This window comes from Lolium rigidum, chromosome 5 (assembly GCF_022539505.1).
Source record: "Lolium rigidum isolate FL_2022 chromosome 5, APGP_CSIRO_Lrig_0.1, whole genome shotgun sequence".
NCBI lineage: Eukaryota > Viridiplantae > Streptophyta > Magnoliopsida > Poales > Poaceae > Lolium > Lolium rigidum.
The window spans coordinates 150,340,691-150,362,654 of NC_061512.1; the positions used below are offsets into that span (position 1 = coordinate 150,340,691).

The 21,964-nt window shown below is 50.4% G+C and overlaps 2 protein-coding genes across 2 annotated transcripts; one reads left to right on the plus strand and one right to left on the minus strand.

Annotated features, from left to right (window-relative positions):
• Positions 1-5,544: 5,544 nt before the first annotated feature.
• On the plus strand, positions 5,545-10,993 carry LOC124658020 (protein NRT1/ PTR FAMILY 8.5-like). The gene is made up of 5 exons (XM_047196471.1): positions 5,545-5,795; positions 5,880-5,982; positions 6,059-6,276; positions 6,367-6,890; positions 10,183-10,993. Exons 1-5 carry the CDS (start codon positions 5,736-5,738, stop codon positions 10,955-10,957), a joined length of 1,680 nt encoding a protein of 559 aa, XP_047052427.1. The 5' UTR covers positions 5,545-5,735; the 3' UTR covers positions 10,958-10,993.
• A 9,100-nt stretch (positions 10,994-20,093) lies between these two features.
• On the minus strand, positions 20,094-21,493 carry LOC124653428 (S-norcoclaurine synthase 1-like). Its single transcript, XM_047192494.1, has 2 exons — positions 20,862-21,493; positions 20,094-20,781 (listed from the first exon to the last, which is right to left on the minus strand). Exons 1-2 carry the CDS (start codon positions 21,374-21,376, stop codon positions 20,211-20,213), a joined length of 1,086 nt encoding a protein of 361 aa, XP_047048450.1. The 5' UTR covers positions 21,377-21,493; the 3' UTR covers positions 20,094-20,210.
• Positions 21,494-21,964: the final 471 nt, after the last annotated feature.

The window sequence follows — 21,964 nt, forward strand, 5'->3', positions numbered from 1 at the left end:
TGTATATTTCAACTATCCATATCAGCTATAGGGTTGTACTTGTTTTTTCTTTTGAGAGAAAGTAGCACTTTATTGATTAGCTAACATCATTACAGAGTTCAGCCCGGATAAGCTCCGGGATTACACTAGCAGAAAACTTACAAACCAGAGGCTCGGCAGATCGAGCCAAAGTGTGCTACAACATTGAAATTAGGACTAGAAAACTTAACCGAACAGGACTCAAAGTCCGTCCTTAAGCTTTTGATATCCCCAACCACAATGCCAGTCAACGAACGATCCTGGGCAGAAGATGATATGCGCTGGACCAAGGATAGACAATCGGAAACCATGATGACCTTCTGAAAACCCTTGTCTCGCGCCATAGTCAGAGCGCTCCTTGCCGCGATCGCTTCAGCCGGTTCAGGAACAGGTAGCCCATCCAACCCTTCAGCACAGGAGAACAAAAACGTCCCTGTATGATCACGCAAAACAGCTCCCCACCCCATGCGTTTCTCTGCCGGGAATAGAGCTGCATCAACATTCAAACAGACCCAATCTTCAGGAGCTATAGGGTTGTACTTGTTGTCGCAATGCTTGGTACTTGCTCGTCACATGCATGAGCGCGGTTCGTGCCCCACGTACTCGCTCGCCCGGCCAGAGACGCACATACTTGCTTTCGCACGTTCGAGGTACTCGCTCGCGCGCCCGCATACGCGTACTCGCTCGCGAGATGCCGCGGCCCGATTCCCTTGTGCGCTCCAGTGAGGACACGTGTCGTTTGGTCGTGCGTCGTAAGGTCCGGTTTACTCTCGCGATGGCGATTTTGGTGATATAGGGTTGGAACGCCGCCGCCGCTGGCGGCCGGCCTTCCGGCACCTACCGAGTGGTTCTGTTCCACGTTGGATCGTATTCCTCTCCCTGGCCTTGCCTGCGGTTGAGTTTTCTTCCCTCCCCTAGAGCCATCTGGTGGTGAGGTATTGATGTTTTTCTGAGTTTGTTTGAGGTTCCGTGAAGGATACTTGGAATCTGCGATCAGATTGAGGAAATTCTGAAGTTTGGGCTGATTGGTTGAAGCTGATCTGCTATCTAGCGCGCTTGTTTGGTGGTTCTGATCGCATCGGATCGCCGTCAACAATGAATGTTTTAAATTTGAATTGTCGGGGTTGTGGACGGTCCGAGACAGTTCAGGAAATTAGCAGCCTTTTGGGGCTGTATCGTCCATCGCTGGTCTTCTTGTCGGAGACCAAAATGTCAGAAATCAAATCACAAGATCTAAAGTGGAGGTTGGGTTTTGACAATGCTTTTGGAGTTAAAAGTGTTGGAGCTAGTGGTGGTTTGGTCCTATTTTGGAATAATGATTCAGATGTTACGGTGAAATCCTTTAGCCGTAACCACATTGATGTCATGGTTAAAAATTTGCTGACCGGTGATACTGAGTGGCGGTACACGGGATTTTATGGGGATCCAAAGAGGTCTACTAGGCACAGAAGCTGGGAGCTGATGAAATATTTACGAAGGGAGTATGATAATCCTTGGCTCTGTTCGGGCGACTTTAATGAAATATTATGTGCTTCTGAACAGTTCGGAGGACATGATCGGCAGGAGTGGAAGATGGAAGGTTTTCGAGATGCTGTCGACTATTGTCGTATGACAGATCTTGGTTTTACTGGGCTCCCATATACATGGGACAATCGGCAGCACGGAGGAAGAAATATCAAAGTGAGATTGGATAGAGGATTGGGAGATGATCGGTTCATGGAGAAGTTTGATAATACAATTGTCACACATGTGCAAACAACGGAGTCTGATCATTGTGCTCTTTTAATATCTTTGGGGCGTTCAGATTGGCTGGGTGGTGGCAATACAGGCCGGCCGTTCCGATATGAAAATATGTGGGCACGACATGATGGTTATTCGGCAGTGATACAGAATAGTTGGGCTACTGGGAATAGGAATCTAGCTGATGTGCAAATGGCGTTGAGCCAGCTTCGGCAAAACCTTACCCATTGGAGCAGAAATGAGTTCGGTTCAGTCAACAAACAATTGAGGACTATGCGCAAGAAGTTGGAGACGATCCGCGCCAACTCGTTGGGATGTGGCCCATCGAGGGAGGAGAAGAACCTGATGTACAAGATCTCTGAGTTGTTATCACGAGAGGAGACCATGATGAAGCAGAGGTCTCGAGTGCAATGGCTTGCAGAAGGAGACCGAAATACTGCGTATTTTCATACTAAGGCGCGAGACCGAGCAAGGACAAACAAGATAGTATCACTTCGAAACGATGATGGCACATATGCATCTTCTCAAGTTGAGTTGGAAGTGATGGCTAATTCTTTCTATAACAATCTGTTTACTGCGCAGGAAAATACTACTCCTGAGGTAATTACAAATTTTGTTCCTCGGAAAGTCACTACGGAGATGAATGATTTGCTTAATGCACCGTTCACGGATATGGAGATAGAAAAGGCTTTATTCATGATGCATCCCAATAAATCCCCTGGCCCTGATGGCTTTACGGCAGGGTTTTACATTAAACATTGGGATATTTTACGTACTGATGTATGTGCTGCTATACGTACATTTTTAGAAGGAGGGGAGATGCCTGAATCCGTTAATTGTACTGTTTTGGTACTGATTCCAAAGGTGAAACAACCTCAGGACCTAACTCAGTATAGGCCTATTACCTTGTGCAATGTACTGTATAAGATCGCATCCAAGGTTATTTCGTTGCGGCTTCGACCCGTCTTGGAGGAAATAATTTCAGAGGAGCAAAGCGCTTTTGTGCCCGGGCGCTTAATTATAGATAATGTCCTGACAGCATATGAGAGTATACATTATTTGAAAAGAAAGAAAGGAAAAAGTGGTGCGTGTGCCATCAAATTGGATATGGCAAAGGCCTATGACAGAGTTGAGTGGATCTATTTGAGAGCCATTATGGAGAAGCTGGGATTTTCGGAGCAATGGATAGATTTGGTGATGAAATGTGTCTCCACCGTATCTTTATCTGTTAGAGTGAATGGCAAGTTTTCAGAGTATTTTAGGCCATCAAGGGGGATTCGTCAGGGTGATCCTTTGTCCCCTTACCTGTTCTTACTCGCTCGGAAGGACTAAGCTGCTTACTCAAATACTCAGGGCCACAATATCTTTCACGTGGTATTAGAGTAGGCGTGCATGCACCCTGGTTGTCACACTTACTATTTGCGGACGATTGTCTTGTCTTCGTTCAAGCTTCAGCTAGTGGTGCATCGAGATTGCATAATATTCTGGATCAGTACCGAGTGGGTTCGGGACAGCTGGTTAACCGAAACAAATCTGCGGTGTTTTTCAGTTCAAACTGTACGGATGAGATGAAAGTTGAGGTGCACACACTCTCGGGTATTGAAGCTGAGGCCCTAGTTGAAAAATACTTGGGTTTACCAACTGCATTGGGTCGGTCGACGGATGAGCAATTTGAACACATTATTGCTAGACTTAAGAAATTGGTTAATAGTTATGCTTCAAAGAAGATGAGCGGGGCAGCAAGGGAAGTGTTGGTGAAAGCAATTTGTCAAGCCATACCGACATACTCTATGAGTTGTTTTCGCCTTGTCCAAAAAGATGTGTAAGAGGATTACAAACATTATTGCAAGGTTTTGGTGGGGAGGTGATGAAGTGAAGAGGAAAATTCACTGGAAAAAGTGGGCTGACATTGCAGTACCGAAATCCATCGGTGGTATGGGTTTTCGGGACTTCCAGCTCTTTAATCAAGCTATGTTAGCTAAACAAGGCTGGAGGTTAATGACGAGACCTTACTCGTTATGTGCAAAGGTTTTAAAGGGTAAATATTACCATGACTCCGAGTTTATGTCGGCTAGGCAGAAGAGAAATTCATCACATGTTTGGAGGGCGATTCTACATGGACGTGAAGCCCCGAAGAAGGGTATGATTAAACGAGTGGGAGATGGATCTTCTATTCGTGCTTTTGAAGATCCTTGGATTCCAGCAAACATGAATGGTCGTCCATTATTTAAACGGCCAGAAGCACAAATTATTTTGGTGGAGGAGTTGATTGATGAGGAAACGATGTCGTGGAATGAGGATAAGCTAGAGGCTAATTTTATTGATACCGATCGAAGAGCTATTAGTCGGATACCCCTAGGTAGAGGGGAGAAGACACTTGGGCCTGGACGCAAGAGGTTAATGGTTTGTTCTCTGTTAGATCGGCTTACCGTCTGCTGGCGGCAAATAAATTGGCCGATCAAGCATCCGGCTCCGGTACCGAGGTAAAAACATGCTTGGAAAAAATTATGGAAGATTTCGGTGCCACCCAAAGTTCGCTTGTTCGGTGGAGAGTGATCAAGAAATTTATTCCAGCTAGGCAAATTTTGAAGCAAAGGCATATGGAACAAATTGCACATTGTGAATGGTGTGGAGTAGAACAGGAATCCATCTTTCATGCTATGTTCGAATGCACATGGGCACGATTATTTTGGGACGAATTAAAAGGATATGCAGGATTCAAGGTTCCTATTTTCCATCCAAACTCATGGGCTATGGATATGGTTGATAATAAGACCATCAAGGAGGAAGAGGCGGCTATGATTTTATGTGGCTGTTGGGCGGTATGGAAGGAGCGGAATGCGCGCAAGCATGGAGAGGGAGGCAGATCTGTGGTTGAATCTGTGAGGTGGGTGCTACAAACCACTATAGACCTGGCCTGTGCTGGCAAAGAAAAAGAGAAGAAAACACCAAAGCCTAAAGTGAAGTGGAAGCCACCAGATGAGGGTACAGTGAAAATCAATACCGATGCAAGTTTTATTCAGGATTCTATGTCTGGCACTACAGGGTTGGTTGTGAGAGATCACCTAGGTAACCTGATTAGGGCTCAAGCGAGATGGCAAGAACACGCGGCGAATGCACGCGTCATGGAGGCCATGGCAATCAGAGAAGGCGTTAACTTGGCTATGGAGAGAGGATATACGAGTGTCATAATCGAAAGTGATTCAAAGGAGGTGGTGAATCTTTGCAATGGAGACGGGTCAAACCGGTCGGAGATCATGGCTATTTGTCAGGAGATAGCAGAGTCTAAGATAGCTTTTTCTAGCTGTAGCATTAGTTTCATTGGGCGAGATGCGAATCGTGCTGCCCACTTATGTGCTCAACGAGCTAGTTCTGATAGGAGGATGTGCCTATGGATCAATTATAATCCTGGCTTCCTCGCAGATACTCTAAGGAGTGATTGTAATCCTATCAATTAATCAATAAAGCTATCTGAATCGCAAAAAAAAAAAAAAAAAAAAAAAGGTAGTGATACTCAGCCCTATGTTGTTTCAATAAGACATGCACGGGCCATATATCTCGAGCCCAACAAAGCAATGGCAGACTTCATGGGCCTACAACATTTTGGCGGACAATCAAATGTACTGTAGATTCTTCCTAAACTGAAAACGATTCCCACCGAGAGGACATCCCATCTGCTTCGTTTGGTTTCTTCGGTTCCTCTCCTCCAACAACAATGATCATTTAGCAGCTCCACCGCACCAGGTGTCTCTCTCTCCCTCGCTCGCTCTCTCTCTCTCCCTCTCTCTTTCTCTCTCTCTCTGCAGATTTTCGCAAAATTGATCGGAAACAAACTTGAATCATTCAGATTATCAGCCAATTCTTTATCTGGCGATTTGAGTTCTCTCTGGAGTCATTGGAACTTGGAAGCGAAAAGATAACTTTTGTTGCTTATCCTCCTATGTACTGCAGTTGGAGATACCCAAAAGTGATCAGGCATGGAAGCAGGCGATGAGGAGACACCCTTGCTGCATCCCATACCTCCCGATCTTGCACTGGCAAGTATAAACCAGAGTTCGATTTCATATACGCACTCTCTCAGTTGAACTTAGCTTTTACCCTATCGTCAATTCGTCACGCAGGATAGGGATACAAGGCATACTGGTGATGGAACAGTTGATGCTAATGGACTGCCTGCTGTTAAGACGAGCACAGGGAACTGGAGAGCATGCTTCTTCCTTTTAGGTACTGCTGCACAATTAACGCTCATCATTTTTCTTCTCGAAAAGATATCGGTGCTCAGCATTGCTCTTTGCTCTAGGTATCGAGTTCAGCGAATGCCTGGCCTTCTTCGCGATATCTAAGAACTTGGTCACCTACCTCACCAGCGTGCTCCAAGAAAGCAACGTCGACGCAGCAAGGAACGTGTCTACTTGGATCGGCACGACATTCTTCACGCCGCTCGTCGGAGCTTTCTTGGCAGACACATATTGGGGGAGATACAAGACGATAGTGGTTTTCCTCTCGGTCTACGCCGTTGTAAGTGCATCGAAGAAGCCAGGGGCAGCATATCTCCCCTTTCTGAAAGAAAAGTGTGTGTCCAGCATTTCTGATCATTTTCGTTGCTAGGGGATGCTTGTACTGACGGTTTCTGCAGCACTGCCATGGATGCTGCAATCCTCCAACCAAGTCCGCCGTGTCGCCGTCTACTTAGGACTCTATCTTACCGCCCTTGGCAACGGTGGCATCAAGCCCTGCACCTCTGCCTTCGGCGCCGACCAGTTCGACGTCTCTGACCTGGCGGAGCGCGTGAGGAAGGGCTCTTTCTTCAACTGGTACTACTTCTCGATCAACGTCGGCTCCCTGCTGTCGACCACCGTGCTCGTCTGGGTGCAGGACAATGTCGGCTGGGGAGTCGGCTTTGCGGTCCCTCTGCTCCTCATGAGCCTCGGGTTCGGGGTGTTCCTCGCTGGCAGGAGTGTGTACAGGTACAAGAGGCCAGGAGAGAGGAGCCCCATGGCAAGAGTCGCCCAAGTTGTTGTTGCCGCTACCAGGAATTGCCGTCTGGACTTGCCCGATGATTGCTCTGCCCTGCATCAGTTGCCTGCGCCATCAGAGGCTGCCTTCCAGGTTCAGCATACCAATCATTTCAGGTAGTTTTGAAAGCTCATGTTACTTTTATGTCTTGAAAATTTATTGTTGCACGGCGTGATGGTGGTGCACTTGCTTGGCGCTATATATATGCTACGAACAAATTGCATATCTTTTTTTCTTTGAAAATCAGTCCTTTGCTTTTATAAAGCAACCAAGTGTTTACAACGTTTCACACCAGCTTTATTAGAAAGTAACTCAAACCTGGAGCGCAACTCCAGCAAACACCTCTAGGCACACAAGGGACAACCCCACTGACAACAACACTACAACGCAAAGGTACCAGGGCAAGCCTAACAAGATAAGAAACTACTGAACATCAGGAAGCTACACCTGAGCCACGAACCAACACAAAAAACAAAATCACTGAGACAGGCAAGAATAAAAAGACCGAAGCTGAGAAGAAAAAAACTCCCATCCACACTAGGATAACAAAACCGAAAAATGACCACTTAAATATCTATATCTCTTATAAAGCAAAACCCCACTAGAGGATCATTTAAGTTTTTTTTTTTTTTGGAGCAACCGGCAGGAGCTCTGCCTTTTCATTAAGGAGAGGGAAATTTGGCCAGTTTATAAGGGAAACTGGCCGAAAACCGATACAAACACAACACCGTGTCCAGTTTATAAGGAAAACCGGACAAGAGAAAACCACACACGGCACAGTTTTTCGGGAAAACCGGCGAAAACCCGCACACTGGCCACACGACCTGGATAAACCAGGTCCGGAGCGCCGCCGAATGGCACTAGCACGACGGCAACAGCGAGCGCCGCGACTGCCCGGTCCACGTCCCCGGAAAGGAAGTCGAGCCGAAAGAGACGGCTAGGCCTTTCAAGCTTCGAGGGGTGAGGCAGGCCGCAAAGCAAGCCGGCGGCACTCGCGCACCGACGGAACACGAAAACGTCAACCCAAGCAGCAGTCAGGCATTGCCGGAGGTGGCTCCCAAACATTCCAAAAAATGACGCCTCCAAGGAGGTCACGACGTCCGCAGACGCCGCCGTCATTCAATCCAGCGCGAGCAGGATTTGGGTTTTCACCCGGAATGATAGGCGGAGGTGTGTGAGGACTCCACGGCCAACGCCTCCAAGGAGGAGAACGGCGCCCTCGAGCGTCGTCGTTGCCGGCACCGACCGAGTCGGGCAAGACTTTCGTCCGGAGACCTACAACACCGCCACTGTCAAACACAGCCCAAACCCCGGACGAGCACAAACCACCGCAACAGGGGCGCCGCCCACGCCACGGAGACATGCCCTGCCGCCCACACAGCCAGGGCATATCATCAACACGCCTTGTTCCCGGAGCCGCCGCTCCGGCCTCCACGCACGGTAGGCCAGCTCCTCATGCCAACTTACCGCCGTCCCCGGGACGTTGCGGAACCAACGCCCGGTCCACCAAACGCCGCGCCGCCGCGCCGCCGTCCATGCGCCATGGCTCACCTCTGCCATGGGCTTGCAGGTGCCAACAATGGCAGCCTGCCACACGCAGTGGCCCACCACGGCCACCGGGACACCGACGAAGCTGGGAGCAGCCTCCACGCGACCGTCGCGCCGAGACACCCCAAGATCCGCCGTCCTCCGCGCAACCTCCGTGCCGAGGCAAAGCCGGCCGCCCCAACCCCTCCACCACCGCGTCCCCGGGGCCGCCGCCCCGGCGTGCCAGCGCCGGCGAGCACCAGCTCCGAGCAGGCCCAGATCGGGCCCTCCTGTGCCCGGCTCCAGCCCCTGCCCGCCAACGAAGCACCTCGCCGCCGCCCATGCCGCACGTCGCCGCGCCGGCCACCTCCCACGCCGGTGCAAGGCCCGGATCGAGCCCTCCAAGCCCGGATCTGGCCCGCACGGAAGAGCTGGAGCACCCGCCGACGTCGCTCGAGCCGTGGCACCGCCCGCACAGCCACCACGGCCGCCGAACCTGCCGAAGATGTCCGGGGCCGCCGCCCGGCGCCCGTGCTCCGCCGCCGCAGCCCGCCGTCCGTGGCGTCGCGCCGCTCCAGCCCGGAGACCCCCGCGCACGAGGGAGGAGGGCCCGCCGCCGCCGGCTACCGGACGGGCTTTGCTCGCGCCGGCCGCGCCTGGCGGCGACGAGGGGAGCAGACGGAGGAGGTAGACGGCTGGGGGGCTGAGCTTGGTCGCCCGTGTCGCCTCCCTGGGAGCGACGCGGACGAGGGTTTCACCAGGATCATTTAAGTTGTCTATCTCAACATGCAAGCTATCCACATCATCCATTTTATTAGCCATCCAATTGTCCATGTCATCTCCCACTAACATTCATTAATACTCTACATGCAAGCCACTTCATTTATTTTTAAGCCATCCAATTATCCACATAATCAACTTTTAGCCGCCAACTACATAACCATTTCAAGTCAGTTTTATTAAGTTAGCCTCATGACTATTTACGTCAATTAAATCATGCATGTTCGTACAAATAACATCCTATTCAAATTAATTTATATCCTTTTATTTTTTACAAAATAGAGTTATCGGAGAAATTCCCGCTGCAACGCGCGGGGTATCCTTCTAGTTTCTTCGATGGAGAAGACAGTAGCCGTTTCTTACATCGCCAATCGTCCAGTGGAAAACCTCATGCATTCTAAGCTTCCCACCCAGATAATAATTTTTTCTCCACTTAAAAAATTAAACTCCATGGCCCAATTTGCATCCTAACCTCTGAGACATTTCCTCGGACCTCTGAGACAATTTTCGTGAACCGACCCGGAGGAATGGAACCTGGGTGCGCACGCACCCATTTACGAAAAGTTCAAAAAAAGCGATTTAAAAGTTCCAAAAAAATGTGAAGTAAAATTTTGCATGTACATATTATGTTGATACTTACTCGTGTGTGTTTTCACGGAAAAATACCATTGTGTGTGACCTACACAAAAATGACAAAATACAAATTCCTGTTCCTGTGAATAGTACAAATTCCTGCAAATGAGAATAGTGAACAGGAATTTGTACTATTCACAGGAACAGGAATTTGTATTTTGTCATTTTTATGTAGGTCACAAACAATGGTATTTTTCCGTGAAAACACACACGAGTAAGTATCAACATAATATCTACATGCAAAAATTTACTTCATATTTTTTGAAAACTTTTAAATAGCATATTTTTGAACTTTTCGTAAATGGGTGCGCGCGCACCCAGATTCCATTCACCATTTTCGTGAACCATCCCCTTTATAACTATTAAGTAACTCCAACCATTTATAAAACCAGAACCCTTTGAAATCAGCAGAATCTGTCTTTGGAGATAAAAATCGGTTTGATTTCTTCTTAATGCTTTCCTCTCCAGATTTTTGGACAAGGCTGCCATTGTCCCACCACCGACGTCGGACAAGAAAGGCCAGTGGAGGCTATGCACGGTGTCTCAGGTGGAGGAGGTGAAGAAGCTGCTGCGGCTGTGCCCCGTGTGGGCATCCTTGGTGGTGTTCTTCATGGCCACGTCGCAGATGTCATCGACCTTGATCGAGCAGGGCATGGCGATGGACAACCGCGTGGGCCCGTTCGCCGTGCCGCCGGCCTCTATGGCTGGCTTCGACGTGCTCGCCACGCTCGTACTGATCCCTGTCTACGAGGCCGTGCTGGTGCCCCTGGCCCGGAGGGCCACCGGCGAGGACCGGGGCCTCTCACAGCCACGGCGCATTGGCGTCGGCCTCGCGCTGTCCGCGCTCGCCATGGCCTACTCGGCGCAGCTCGAGAGTAAGCGGCGGCTCGCGGCCGGCGCGGTGAGCATCGTGTGGCAGGCGCCGGCGTACGCCGGGCTGGGCGCCGGGGAGGTGTTCGCGGTCATCGGCATGCTCGAGCTCTTCTACGACCGGGGCCCAGACGGCATGAGGAGTATGTGCACCGCGCTCGCGCAGCTAGCCGTCGCAGTGGGTAACTACCTCAACTCGGCTGCGCTGGGCGCCGTGGCGTTCGCCGGGTGGATCCCTGAGGACCTCGACAAGGGCTACCTGGACTACTTCTTCTGGGTGATGGCGGTGCTCGGCGCCTTGAATCTTTTGCAGTTCTTGCTCTACTCCTCCGTTCCGGCCATGAGGCACAACAGTGGCAGCACAACTTCCTGATGTAAAGAGCCAGATAGATCCGCGCGCGCACACTCACACCACCACTACGGGAACCCGCTGACGTGCCGACGGCCAGAATCTGTGCCGACGGCCGCCGTCGGCACAACCTCGCTCGCCGTCAGCCCAGCAAAGTAGCCGTCGGCACAGCCTGGCCGTCGGCACAGAACCACCAGGACCGACGGCCGCCGTCGGCACACTTTGGCCGTCGGCACAAACACTATCTGTGCCGACGGCACGTAGCCTAGCCGTCGGCACATGGTCATATGGTGGGGCCACAGACAGCCACCGACAACGGCGTCAGCAGGTGGCAAACGGCGTGAAGTGGGCCGACGGCCGGCCGTCGGCACAGCCTTCCCCGCCAAATTTTCCTTCTTCCCGCCCTTATTCGCGCCATTTTTTCGCGCCACTTCCTATGTAGGCCGACGGCCAGGCCGTCGGCACAGTTCCCGCCATTTTTCCCCTCCTTCCCTCCCGCCATTCTTCTCGCGCCCATTCTCTCCCCGCCAATTATTCCCGCCGTTTCAGCCCTCGTCGTCCTATATATAGCCATGTCTTCTCAACACTAACATCAGCAACAACATTTCTCTCCTCATCAACTCTCTCATCCAAAAAACACCACGGAATCCTTCCGAGCTCACCGCCGTCGAGATGGCTCCTCGTCGCCGTAGCAACACGGGCTTCATCGGCGTTCGCCGGCGGGCTGCGGGCCATTTCGCGTCCGAAATCTCCGCCGGTGGTGTGCGTGTGTGGCTCGGCACCTTCTACACGAAGGAGGCTGCTGCCCGCGCATACGACGTTGCGGCTTGGAGGTTTGGCCGGTCGCGCCACGAATTGAACTTCCCGGAGGTCGTGTCTCCGGCGGAAGCCGAGAGTCTCTCTACCGAGCCGCTACTTCGCTCGCAGGGTGAAGCGCAGCGGTTCGGAGATGGCCAGCGGCGGATTGATACCACCGAGGCGGACGAGCAGTTCATGGCACAATGGCGCGCAGACCATCCCGAGACGTCGCGGCCACGCGCGCATTCCGGAAGGAGAAGCAGGCGTACAGGAGAGAGAGGAGGGCGGGAAAGCGGCGAGAGGAGGGCCGAATATGACGCGGAGTACGCCAAAGGAGAGGCGTCGACATGGGGGGAAAATGATGAACGGTGGTTTTCGTACCTCTCAAGTACCGCTTCAGAGGACACCCCTAGCGAGGACGAAGATTTCGAGAACTGATTAGTATGTGTGTGTGTCGAGTCCATGTGTCTAACGGGTCATGTGTCGACCCAGTGTTAAGTGCTTTGTTCGTGTGTGGGTTTAGTTTTTTAAGTGTTTTGGTTTGTGTGTTAGTAGTGTAGTTTTTAAGTGCTTTGCTTCGTGTGTGGGTGTAGTTCTTTAAGTGCTTTGGTTTGTGTGTGGTCTAGTTCTTTAAGTGTTTTGGTTTGTGTGTGGGTCTAGTTACGTGTGTGGGTCTCAAGTTCTTAAGTGTATCATTATTATGTGTCGTCGAAATCGAGCATCGAAGGGTGGGAATGGTCCCAAAACTCGAGCGGATTATAGACTATAGGGGTAAAATCCAGGATCTGTATGTGGAAACTCCTGGTAAGCCCAACCTATGGTTTCCCATGTACATATGTCCTAAACAAACCAAAGCAAATAAAAAAATCCATTGTTACACCGTCACACGGAGAAAGCTATAGGGGTAGATCTGCGGGGTCCCCGCCCTAGGGTTTCCGAAGATACAGATCAGCGGAGCGTCGGAACCGCTTAAAAACTTGCATATGTCCCTAGCATATGTGCACAAGTGTGATGTAGGGTTTGGCTAACCTTGCATGTACCCGGCGTTGACGATTTTCGCGGACATGGGCCAGCGACTTGGTGAAAATCCAGGATCCGTATGTGCAAACTCCTGGTACGGCTAAAATGGAGCCTATTTTATGGTAAAGTAAGCCCAACCTATGGTTTCCCATGTACATATGTCCTAAACAAACCAAAGCAAATAAAAAAATCCATTGTTACACCGTCACACGGAGAAAGCTATAGGGGTAGATCTGCGGGGTCCCCGCCCTAGGGTTTCCGAAGATACAGATCAGCGGAGCGTCGGAACCGCTTAAAAACTTGCATATGTCCCTAGCATATGTGCACAAGTGTGATGTAGGGTTTGGCTAACCTTGCATGTACCCGGCGTTGACGATTTTCGCAGACATGGGCCAAGACTTGGTGAAAATCCAGGATCCGTATGTGCAAACTCCCGGTACGGCTAAAATGGAGCCTATTTTATGGTAAAGTAAGCCCAACCTATGGTTTCCCATGTACATATGTCCTAAACAAACCAAAGCAAATAAAAAATCCATTGTTACACCGTCACACGGAGAAAGCTATAGGGGTAGATCTGCGGGGTCCCCGCCCTAGGGTTTCCGAAGATACAGATCAGCGGAGCGTCGGAACCGCTTAAAAACTTGCATATGTCCCTAGCATATGTGCACAAGTGTGATGTAGGGTTTGGCTAACCTTGCATGTACCCGGCGTTGACGATTTTCGCAGACATGGGCCAGCGACTTGGTGAAAATCCAGGATCCGTATGTGCAAACTCCCGGTACGGCTAAAATGGAGCCTATTTTATGGTAAAGTAAGCCCAACCTATGGTTTCCCATGTACATATGTCCTAAACAAACCAAAGCAAATAAAAAAATCCATTGTTACACCGTCACACGGAGAAAGCTATAGGGGTAGATCTCGCGGGGTCCCCGCCCTAGGGTTTCCGAAGATACGGATCAGCGGAGCGTCTGAACCGCTTAAAAACTTGCATATGTCCCTAGCATATGTGCACAAGTGTGATGTAGGGTTTGGCTAACCTTGCATGTACCCGGCGTTGACGATTTTCGCAGACATGGGCCAGCACTTGGTGAAAATCCAGGATCCGTATGTGCAAACTCCCGGTACGGCTAAAATGGAGCCTATTTTATGGTAAAGTAAGCCCAACCTATGGTTTCCCATGTACATATGTCCTAAACAAACCAAAGCAAATAAAAAAATCCATTGTTACACCGTCACACGGAGAAAGCTATAGGGGTAGATCTGCGGGGTCCCCGCCCTAGGGTTTCCGAAGATACGGATCAGCGGAGCGTCGGAACCGCTTAAAACTTGCATATGTCCCTAGCATATGTGCACAAGTGTGATGTAGGGTTTGGCTAACCTTGCATGTACCCGGCGTTGACGATTTTCGCAGACATGGGCCAAGCACTTGGTGAAAATCCGGGATCTCGTATGTGCAAACTCCCGGTACGGCTAAAATGGAGCCTATTTTATGGTAAAGTAAGCCCAACCTATGGTTTCCCATGTACATATGTCCTAAACAAACCAAAGCAAATAAAAAATCCATTGTTACACCGTCACACCGGAGAAAGCTATAGGGGTAGATCTCGCGGGTCCCCGCCCTAGGGTTTCGAAGATACAGATCAGCGGAGCGTCTGAACCGCTTAAAAACTTGCATATGTCCCTAGCATATGTGCACAAGTGTGATGTAGGGTTTGGCTAACCTTGCATGTACCCGGCGTTGACGATTTTCGCAGACATGGGCCAAGCACTTGGTGAAAATCCAGGATCCGTATGTGCAAACTCCCGGTACGGCTAAAATGGAGCCTATTTTATGGTAAAGTAAGCCCAACCTATGGTTTCCCATGTACATATGTCCTAAACAAACCAAAGCAAATAAAAAATCCATTGTTACACCGTCACACGGAGAAAGCTATAGGGGTAGATCTGCGGGGTCCCCGCCCTAGGGTTTCCGAAGATACGATCAGCGGAGCGTCTGAACCGCTTAAAAACTTGCATATGTCCCTAGCATATGTGCACAAGTGTGATGTAGGGTTTGGCTAACCTTGCATGTACCCGGCGTTGACGATTTTCGCGGACATGGGCCAAGCACTTGGTGAAAATCCAGGATCCGTATGTGCAAACTCCCGGTACGGCTAAAATGGAGCCTATTTTATGGTAAAGTAAGCCCAACCTATGGTTTACCATGTACATATGTCCTAAACAAACCAAAGCAAATAAAAAATCCATTGTTACATCGTCACACCGGAGAAAGCTATAGGGGTAGATCTGCGGGGTCCCCGCCCTAGGGTTTCCGAAGATACAGATCAGCGGAGCGTCGAACCGCTTAAAACTTGCATATGTCCCTAGCATATGTGCACAAGTGTGATGTAGGGTTTGGCTAACCTTGCATGTACCCGGCGTTGACGATTTTCGCGGACATGGGCCAGGACTTGGTGAAAATCCAGGATCTGTATGTGCAAACTCCTGGTACGGCTAAAATGGAGCCTATTTTATGGTAAAGTAAGCCCAACCTATGGTTTCCCATGTACATATGTCCTAAACAAACCAAAGCAAATAAAAAATCCATTGTTACACCATCACACGGAGAAAGCTATAGGGGTAGATCTCGTGGCTTTTAGGGGAAATGAGTAGGAAACGGCCCGTTTCACCACATAGTTTGTCTGAACGAGGCCATATTTGGCACGTGCGTGGGCCCTAGGATGGGAAGCAAGGCCCCGGTCGCGGATTTCCAATCCGAACCACGGGCGACGGTTTTTCCATTTTCGGGGTGCCGAAGGGCTTTTTTTGTGAAGCAGCTACATGGTGCGCATTTCAGCATCGCGCGGGACCTCCGCGCAGCGGTAGGATACCTCCTACGCATCACCTATCACATGCCATATGCGCGCGGAAGCCATCCGGGAATCCCACCCGCTTCTCGCGGTGCCCCGCCGAACTCAGCTGGAAACCGAACGGATTTGAACCGGGGCGACACTTTCCTTCGCTCAATAAATGGAGGGAAAAATGGTTTTAGGTCTATGACGCGTCATTTTATGTGCTAAATGTTTTCCGTTTCGCGCGTTGGCGGACGGGTGCAACCGCGCGCCCGGTACGGCCATACCGCATGTCCCGGCGGCCCCGTTTTGCGCAGTTGGCGAAGCAAACGGAGCCAAAAAATCGAGCGGAGCCGCGTGGCGTCATTTTATGTGTCCTAGCAACCACTGCAAAAGACGGTAAGTAAATATTCAATGAGACTCTATGTTGCTGCATAGTTGGGATTGCATTATGTGTTCTTCAAATGAGTTATGGTTTTTCAGGTTATGCCCCTATGGTGCGAGAATAAGGAAGACGCATTTGAGGCCTTGGTAGCGAGGTGGATTGGCGAAGACGCCGACTTCAACGCCAAGAGCGCGCGCAACAAGGCAAACCGGGCACCGGAGGAACACACAAGTGCGGGAAGCCGCAAAGACCGAGCGCTACAGAAGCACAAGGTACATATATACATGGAACAACTTGCATTTATTTCCCTCATATTACTACTTGATACACATAACATTTATCTTGCTCGTGCAGGAGGCGGAACTCGGGAGCCTCTCACCGAGGTGGGAGGGTGGCGGAAGATGAAGCCGAAGCAGCCCGATCCGAGCCAGCCTCAGCCCTCGCCGCTCGAGTACTTCGGCTATGCCGAAGAGGAGTTGGAGAAGTACCGCTCGGTGTTCAAGGGTCTTCATCCCGGAGGTGGATGATCCTATTGAGCAGGAGACCGACTTGACGGCGATTATGGTGGCGGGGAGCGGCGCGGAGCATGGCCGCACGAAGCTTCTTAGTGGGGTGATCAAGCCGCAGAGGACCCTCACGCGGATCAGGTCTACCCTCACCACCGGCGACCCACCGGTCGCGCCTCCTCGACACCGTCGTACGGATGTAAGTTTTCTCATTTCCATCTTCTTTCCAACATTCATCCCTGAATGGCTAAATTGACATGACTCCTTTTCTTGGAAATTGTAGGCTCACTTTGAGGCCGCCTACGCGGCCGCTTATGAGAAGTACTTGACGGTTGTAGCAGAGTGGGACCTCAAGAGAGCGGCTTGGGAAGAGTACCAGGAGGCGACGAGTCGTGTAAGTTCCAATCTTTTATGGTTCGAAGACATGACAAGTCCCACCTCCCTTTTTTTATATCTACAGCGCTTGACATCTAAACTATCTTGCAGGCGCTCGGGACGTTCTTCTTGACTCGGAGAGAGGATCGCACTTCCGGCCGAGGAGCCAGCTAGGCCGGGGCCGACTCCGAGTGTGCCCATCGAGGAAGCTTTCGCGGCCACATACTACGCACGGACTCCGGTAAGTCCTGTGCCTAACCATTGTCTAAGCTGCTTTCACCGCTTTCCTTTCGCATGTCTAAGATGCTAACTCTTGTCAAACATGTAGGGCACGGGAAGTTCGCGGAACCGACCCTCTCCTGGTTCGTCGCGCGAGGGCACACCGATGCACCCCGGCCGCCATTCTCCCGGTGCTTCAGGTTTTTCTCCTGCTGGCGATGGTTCAGGCCATGGTTCTACTTCGGTCTACCTTGACAAAGGCCGGACGCCTGAATTTACAAGTCAGGAACTTGGTTGGACCCCCTGATCTTAGTTCCCCCTTAGCTAGGTGTCTAGCGGGTGTGCGTCGATCATGTGTGCCATGTGTCGACGATGTATGATGATCGTGTGTGCTACATGCTACATATTTGTATCACGATGATGTTGTTGCTACATTTGATATGATGACGATGATGATTATGTGTCTGTGCTACATTTGTGATGCATTTCAATGTATATTACTGCCATTTGTGATGATTATTTGTCGTGCTTGCTGTGTCTGGACCAGGAAAAGCGCGGGAAACCAAATGGTAAAGTCTGTGCCGACGGCATAGCCGTCGGCACAGCCCCCTAGCCGTGCCAAATGGCAGGAGCTGTGCCGACGGCTATGCCGTCGGCATAGAAGAGTGGACGGCAGCTGGGCTGGCGGAGCGCCTGGCGACGCGGCTGGGCCGATGGACCTGGGCCGACGGCTTGGCCGTCGGCACAGGAAAAGGGCCGTGGACGCGTGGCGGCTCCAGGCCGTCCGAGCACAGCAGGCTGGGCCGACGGCTTGGCCGTCGGCACAACTCCCTTCCTGGCCTAACGGCCGTTAGACGCTCAGTGGGCCCCACTCGGACTGTGCCGACGGCTACTGTGCCGACGGCGTTGTCTGACCGTCGGGCTGGACGCTGTGCCGACGGCAGAGTCTGTGCCGACGGCGGCAGGGGCTGTGCCGAGGCGATATTGTGCCGACGGCGGTGTGCCGACGGCAGCCGTCGGCACAGGCCTGTGCCGACGGCAGCGTACGTTGTGCCGACGGCTGCCGGCCGTCGGCCCCTCGGCGGGTTCCCGTAGTGCACACACTCTAGCAGCAGCTATTACAAGGATTTGATAGGCAATTTGGAAACAAGATGAAGAGGCAAGAAAAAGCATGAGGCATCAAATCCGAGGTGGGAAAGAAGAGCCGCCCGATCCCAGTGGATAGTTTGAGTGCCGTCTCCTCCCTCCTATATACTAGTAAATGTGCACATGCAATGCAGCTGTAACATTAGGATGAATCTACATAAGTCATGTTTCTCGAGCACGATCGACAACAAATAGGCCAGATTAAAATAACTGTTTGCATGCACACACAAATGTTATCTCACCTGTTTTATTCAGCCTTCCAGAAAAGAAAAAGAAAGATATTTCCATCTATGCTTGATCTCAATCAAGACGTTTTCAAAAAACAAATATAACATATACTCTTTGATTCAGAAAAAAAGTACTGAAAGTAACATGTTGTCGTTAATACATTTGATTCAGAAATTTATATCCTAAAGTTGGAAATAATTTGATTAGCCTTTTTTTACAATTATGTTCCTGTAAAGGATTCACCTAAGAACAGATTACATAAAAAAATAGTACTGAACAACATCTTAGAGAAAGGCTTGGAGAAGAATGGAGATAACAATGTAACATCACTAGTGAACATTTAAATTTCCAAATTATAGCACAACAATCAAGTAGGCATCATGGATGAAATATCAGCACATGAACTTTGGTGTGCACGCACCTATATGCGAAGTCAAAACTTTTGAAATTTTTAAAGATACATAGAAGTATGTACATAGCATACGGCCAAAGATAAGCTAGTCAATTATCATTGTCTTTTAAAATCGACGGTGATGCAGGGGTGTTTAAAAATAGAGTATTTTGCTTTAAAAAATCACGCCAGAGTCATCTATAGTATCATTAGATAATCTACCAGAAATTATAAACTTACAGAAACATGCGTCTAACCCAAACAATCGACATTGCCTATCCAAAAGCATGGAAAAGATGTATATTAATTGAAAGTATGTCAATATTACAGCACATTTCTCTGAAAAACTGAAGCTAGCAAATGTCATATCAATAGAGGAAGCTAAATGCAGCGGTAGAAAACCTGGGCAACTCAAAGCTAAATGGTTTAGTGCAACAGGTCGAGATGGTACTTTTGTCTAGCTGAAAATATGGGGTAAAAGACCACTTGAATGGAGCATCAAGAACAACCGGCAATGCACACACATCCAAATAAAAAACCACTTGAAAATATATGTATCATCAATGTAAGAATAATCAGGCAGAAGGGAATTCATCACCATGGTAACAGAAATGGCAATGGAAGGAGCAAGATCCCGTGTACCAGATTATAAACCCAATATTGGTACCGATTCTGCACAATCGCAAACCTGCAGAGACACTGCAGCGGTTCATTAGATGGAAATCTTGTTTACTTGTTGAGAGAAAAATATGAAAAGAAAGGGCAATGAACTAAAATAAGTTCCTTATGAGAATATAACAACTTAACCTGGAGATAACCATGTATTCGGTCGTGCACACTCACGTTTTTATTCCGACCGTTTGGTTCTGTAGGGAGGGGCACGAAGCTCCGTTCTTTCTTGTCATCAGGTGATTTTTTTGGTCCTGGGGCCATCCAATTGATCATTAATAGAAATATATTTATTGCAAGAAGATAGAGTTACTTTTACTTGCAAATGATCGTAATTATTAATAGAACAATTTAAATAAAATGAAAAAATTGAGGAAGTAGTCTATGGGATCATTGTCAGGATTGACGGTGATTGGGCTTCAAGGTGCAACGCGCCTTTGAGGAAATCTTCATGGCAGGGCGGTTTAGTAATAAGCCTATATATGAGGCAATGTTAGAACTATATGTTAGCGCGTGTTTTTGGATTCGATGAAGCCGAGAAGTATGAAGCCCGCACTGTTCTTACAACGTTCGTTTCTGATGCCATGTCGCGAAAGGAAACATAGGTGCTTGCTTAAAATGCCTTGACGCCAATGAGCTACAGGAAAATGTGGGCCGTGGCAAACTCAACTCAACTAGTAATTACTATTGTGCAACAACAAACGCATCATCAAGTGATCTTCATGGCGTCCATGATCTTTTTGCCGTCGAGCTTGGTGGAGACGACGAGCTTATAGAAGTCCTCGACGCTGACGCTCCTGTAGCGCGGCTCCTGGTCTCGGACGACGTCCTCCAGCGGCCCGTACGTGGTGCCGTACTTGCCGCTGTGGAAGGCGGCGATGGACATGCGTTCCTGGCGCGGGTTGACGACGGCCCTGTGCTCGATGCTCTTGTACTTGCCATTGGTGAAGACCTCGACGACGTCGCCGACGTTGGCGAGGAGTGCTCCGGGGAGCGGCGAGACGGGGAGCCAGCGGCCGTTCCTCCTGATCTGCAGCCCGGCAACGGAGCCCACCTGTAGCAGCAGCGTGAGCCCCGTGGCGTCGGAGTGCGGCGAGAGGCCGAGCACCCGGTCCGCGTGCGGCTCCGGGCACCGCGGGTAGTAGTTCATCCTCATGGCCTGCACCTCGGCGAGCCTCGTCATGTCCGAGGGGTCCCGCACGCCAAGGTTCCCTGCCATGGCCCCGAGCAGCTCGCGGGCCACCCTCTGCACCTCCGCGGAGTAGCTCTCCAGGCAATCCCTGAAGCAAGAGAAGACATCACAGTTGTGGACATGGATGAATGCTACGTTAGCAGCTGGATGGAAAATGTGGGTGCTTACTTGAACGTGGAGGGGTTGGATGGCCAGAGGCGGAGGTGGCGGTAGCTGGGCGGCTGCGTGACGAGGTAGAACATGTCGGCCCAGTCGAGCTTCTGCTCCTCGGAGACGACGAAGGCCTGGCCGTACCCCTCGATGCCTCCAGGCTCCTGTGCCAGAGCTTGCTTCTCCGGCAGCGGAAGCGCAAAGAATCCCATGACGCTCCTCTTCATCTCCTCCATGGTCTCGTCGGGAATGCCGTGGCTGACGACCTGGAAGAAGCCCCAGTCCTCGCAGGCCATGCGCAGCCTGGCGGCCTCCTCGGCGCGATCTTCCTCCTTCTGGCCCAAGAGCCGGGCGAAGTCGACGACGGGGACATGCTCCTGCTCGTCAGCAGGGGCGTCGGGGAGGGTGGGTTCAGGTCGCAGGTAGCGGTTGAGGAGGGCGGGTGGGAGGTCTTGGGGCCGGGCGGCGAGGTCCTGCACGTTGGGCACCGGCAGCGAGCCGCCCAGGTTCCGCGGCATTGTTGCTTCTTCCATCAGAAGTGGTGGATCGATCGAATGGTGTGCTTGCTCGTAGCTCTTGCTGGCAGCTCACTCCCCGTGTGATTTATACGGCAGGTGGAAGGATGAAAGCCGGCCTACGCGGCTACTCGTTGCCCACACGTTGGGATCTGAGATGATTTGGGGAAGATGAGAGAGATCCAAACGGGAAATATAGGGAGTGGTGATTAGATGTGCACACGTGTAACACGTGTTGATCAAAGTCTCTGTAAGGCTGCTCATTGTGGAGAGTAACTTAGACTAATAACATATGTCATGTTACTAATCTAAGTTACCACCTTCATAGTGGGTAGTAACTTAGATGTGGTGTCATGCAATGTCTCATTAATTATGTTGTAGACTCATATTGCCTTAAGATGTGTGATGTTATGGTAACATAGCTAGTTACCACCTCACTCTCTTTCTTCATTTATTAGTATATCATGTCACCAAAATGCCTTGAGATGTGTGATGTTACTACCTATGTTACTCCCACTATGAGCAGTCTAACACATTGCCGACCAACGTTTGCTGAGCGGGTAGCTTGTAGCTGCATGCACCTTCGGGTCCCATGGTTGTGCGCTC